This window comes from Pteropus vampyrus, unplaced genomic scaffold (genome assembly GCF_000151845.1).
Source record: "Pteropus vampyrus isolate Shadow unplaced genomic scaffold, Pvam_2.0 Scaffold14, whole genome shotgun sequence".
In the NCBI taxonomy this organism is placed as follows: domain Eukaryota; kingdom Metazoa; phylum Chordata; class Mammalia; order Chiroptera; family Pteropodidae; genus Pteropus; species Pteropus vampyrus.
The window spans coordinates 5,592,810-5,596,345 of record NW_011888795.1 but is presented as its reverse complement, the minus strand read 5'-3'; the positions used below and the strand labels follow the sequence as shown (position 1 = coordinate 5,596,345).

At 41.5% G+C, this 3,536-nt stretch overlaps 1 protein-coding gene across 2 annotated transcripts in view; it reads left to right on the top strand.

The window, feature by feature from the left end:
• Positions 1 to 3,536, top strand: part of TPRG1 (tumor protein p63 regulated 1) — a 174,286-nt gene that overhangs the window by 67,987 nt on the left and 102,763 nt on the right. For both annotated transcript variants that reach the window (XM_011381636.2, XM_011381627.2), the window contains exon 2: positions 2,132 to 2,362. In XM_011381636.2, the coding sequence (XP_011379938.1) occupies positions 2,141 to 2,362 (222 nt within the window). In that variant the 5' untranslated portion in view covers positions 2,132 to 2,140. The remainder of the gene's footprint in view (positions 1 to 2,131; positions 2,363 to 3,536) is intronic.

Below are 3,536 nucleotides of genomic sequence, written 5' to 3'. Positions count from 1 at the left end.
CTTGTTTGGTACTCTCTGCACTTCCTGGGCTTGTATGCCTATTTCTTTCACCAGATTAGGTAAATTTTCCTTCATTATTTCTTCAAATAAGTTTTGAATTTCTTGTGTTCATTCTACTTCTGGTACCCCTATGATGCAAATATTGTTTAGCTTGATGTTTTCCCAGAGGCCCCTTAAATTATCCTCATTTTTTTTTGGATTCTTTTTCTTGTTGCTGCTCTGATTGGGTGTTTTCTGCTATCTTACCTTCTAAATTGCTATTCAGACTTTTGCTTCATCTAATCTACTGTTGATTTCCTCTAATATATTCTTCATTTCAGTTATTCTATTCTTCATTTCTGACTGGTTCTTTTTTATGTTTTCTATCTCTTTGTTAAAGAGATAGAATTTATCAACTCTTTGCCTAAGTTCATTGAGAATCCTTATAACCAATGTTCTGAGCTCTGCTTCTGATAAACTGCTTGTCTTCATTTTGTTTAGTTCTTTTTGTCTGGAGCTTTGTTCTGTTCTTTCCTTTGGGACTTGTTTCTTTGTCTTCCAATTCTGGCTTTGTATTTGTGTTTGTTTCTGTGTTTAGGTAGGCCTGCTATGTCTCCCAGTCTTAGTAGAGTGACCTTATACAGAAGATGTGCTATGCATCCCAATGGCATAGTCTTCCCTTCCCTGGTCACTTGAGTCAGGTGACCCAGGTACATCTCTTGTATGGGTTATGTGTGTGTCCTCCAGTTATAGTTGAGCCTTGGTCGCTATTTGCTCATTAATGGGAGGGATTGACTCTTGAGATGATTGGTTGTGATGACTAGCAATAACCAGTGGAAGAGCTGTGTGGGGGCTGGCCCTATACAGTGGGATCCATTTAGCTAGGCTCTGTGTCTACCCTGTCTGCCCTTTGAATATGTCATCCTCAGATGTGACCCTGGGTGGTACTCTGGCTCAGATCAAAGCCGGCCACCTGGCATGCAGGCCAGGGCCTCCTGGGAGGGGACCTGTCACAGGCCAAGTTCAACCATAGCCTATGCCCCATTGGAGACACCTGGCATGAGCCATCAAGCAATCTGCAGATAGCCATCACCCATTCTGGGCTTGGAAGTGCCTTGAGAGGCCAAGCCACATACCAAGGCTAGCTATTATTATTGTTGAGCTTGGGGGCCACTCAGCAAGAAGTAGGGGGCACACTGAGGACAATTGCTGCTTGTTTAGGTTTTGTGAACCTTTGAGAGATTTTAGGAAAGTCTGCAGCATGAGCCAAGACAGGTTATTTGTTTGGAAAATCCACTGGAATGGACTTGGGTAGGCCCACAGGATCTCAGGGAATCACTAGGTTGGGGAGACCAGTGTTAGCTATGGTGATGGAGACTCAGATATGGTGACACCTGAAAGCCAGGAAGGGGGGTGGTCAACAAAGGAATAATGCCCTCTGCCAGCACATTTCTCTGGGAGAAAGTTGCCAACAGCTTTCTCTTATCCTGAAGCCAGACAACTCAGTTCCTCCCCATATGTCCCAGGTGCCTTTCAAGCTGCTGCCCCAGCACTGGAACTCAGAGAAAGTGAGTTTGTCAGAGAGTAAGCTCATATGTGGGCCCTTTAAGAGAAAAATCTGTGACCCCCCTCAGCCCTTGGTCTCACTCTGTCACAAACTCTGCTGTTTTTCACAGCCAGAAGTTGTAGAGACTTCTCTTTCTGGCACTGGAATCATAAACTGAGGAGCTCAGTGTGGGTCTGGAACCCCCATGCTTTTCCAGGGGATCTCTGCAGCTGAGATATTTCTCCCTATTTTTACCATGTGGGTATGGGGACTAGCCTGTTTCATGTCTGTGCTTCTCCTACCAGTCTTGAAGTGGCCTTTTCTGTCTGTATTCAGTTGTAGAACTTCTGTTCAGCTAGACTTCAGGGAACTTCCAATGATGGCTATTCCGTAATTTAGTTGTAATTTTGATGTAATCGTGAGAGGAGGCGAGAACAGCATTTACCTACTCTGCCATCTTGACTGGATGCTACCCTTGTTTAGTTAATATGTGGAAGGTTTAACAGTTTCAAGAACATCATTTACTCGTGTAGCCTATTTGCCAGAGCCAGGACACAAGTGAATTTTTTTTTTCTATTGACAAGATTGTTTTTTCCCTTGTTTTAGGCTAAAGAAATGTCAACAATTGGGAGTTTTGAAGGATTCCAGCCTGTTTCTCTGAAGCAAGAGGGAGATGACCAACCCTCAGAGACTGACCAACTGTCTGTGGAAGAGGGGGACCCAGGCAAGGACCCAATGCCAAAGCAGATTTCAAGGCAGCCAAGCGTGACCAAATCAACACTCTACCCCAATCCTTATCACCGGCCTTATATCTCACGGAAGTACTTCGTTACACGGGTAAAATCATTTGTGTTCTTAAATGCTACATAAGGTATTCTCTTCAAAACATCCTAATATCTTTCTATATACCATATATTTTGCCATGTATTTTCACATTTGTTATCTCAAGTATTAGTTACAATAACTGTGAAGCGGGTATCTTTATCTCAATTTTACAGGCGAAGGATTTGAATTTCAGAGAATTTAAGGGGCTAGTTTTGATCACCATAGTACCAAGGAGACACAAGTTCTTCAGTCTCCATAGATGTTTGGCTCCTCAGTCCCATGTTCATGCTAAAACTGACCTCAATTAATGTTCTATGAAGAGAGAATCAGAGCAACTAGAATATAAAGCAATGAGCCTAGAGTGGATATTTGCTATATGTTTGTAAATGACATGGATGATGGAGTGGAACGGCTTGCTGAGAATAATCTGAACCTCAGGGGTCTATATTGTGATGTGGGTATTGCAGTGTGGGAGCAGGAACTTTTAAATCCCCAAACTAGCTACAGTCTGGAGCTGAACTCTCTTTCCTGTGTATTGGAGCTGAGAAATGGTTGGATGGGTAATGAGGACCAAGTTTGTATATCTAGATTTTAAAAACATGATATTTAAAACTTCTATCATTTGAATCAAGTAGAGAGTTCTTCACTAGTTTCTAGTACCTTTCTCTATCTTGAACTCGCCTTCATACTTAGAGATCTTCCTTCCCAATCCTTCAACATCTTTGTCAATACAGTAGTGGTTAGCTCATAGGCTGCAATCACTTGGTGTCAAATCGGGGGCTGCGAACAGTGGCGACAGAGACCAATTCATTTTTCAAGTGTGCATGGGACATCTCATTGAAAAAAATTTTTTTCAACTCAATTTTACCATTAAATGGTGGTTAAGACTTTGTGACTTTATAAAGCTTTAACCGATGAAACCTAATTTGGTAGCTTTTAAAATATATTTTCACTTAAGATAAAGTTTTGACTAAAGCAACTCAATGTGTGTGGTGGGTATGTGTATGTGTGTGTTTGATGATAGCATATACTCATATCACCTATATTCCGTGACTCTTTCGTGCAAGGTGCCTTGGTAGGTGTTATACTATGTGTGTGTTTGTGTGAGTGTTTTTGCATATATAGAGCATATGGTTTATTTTATAAAGTATGTGAACTTTATTGAATATGCAAAATTAAGTTGTGA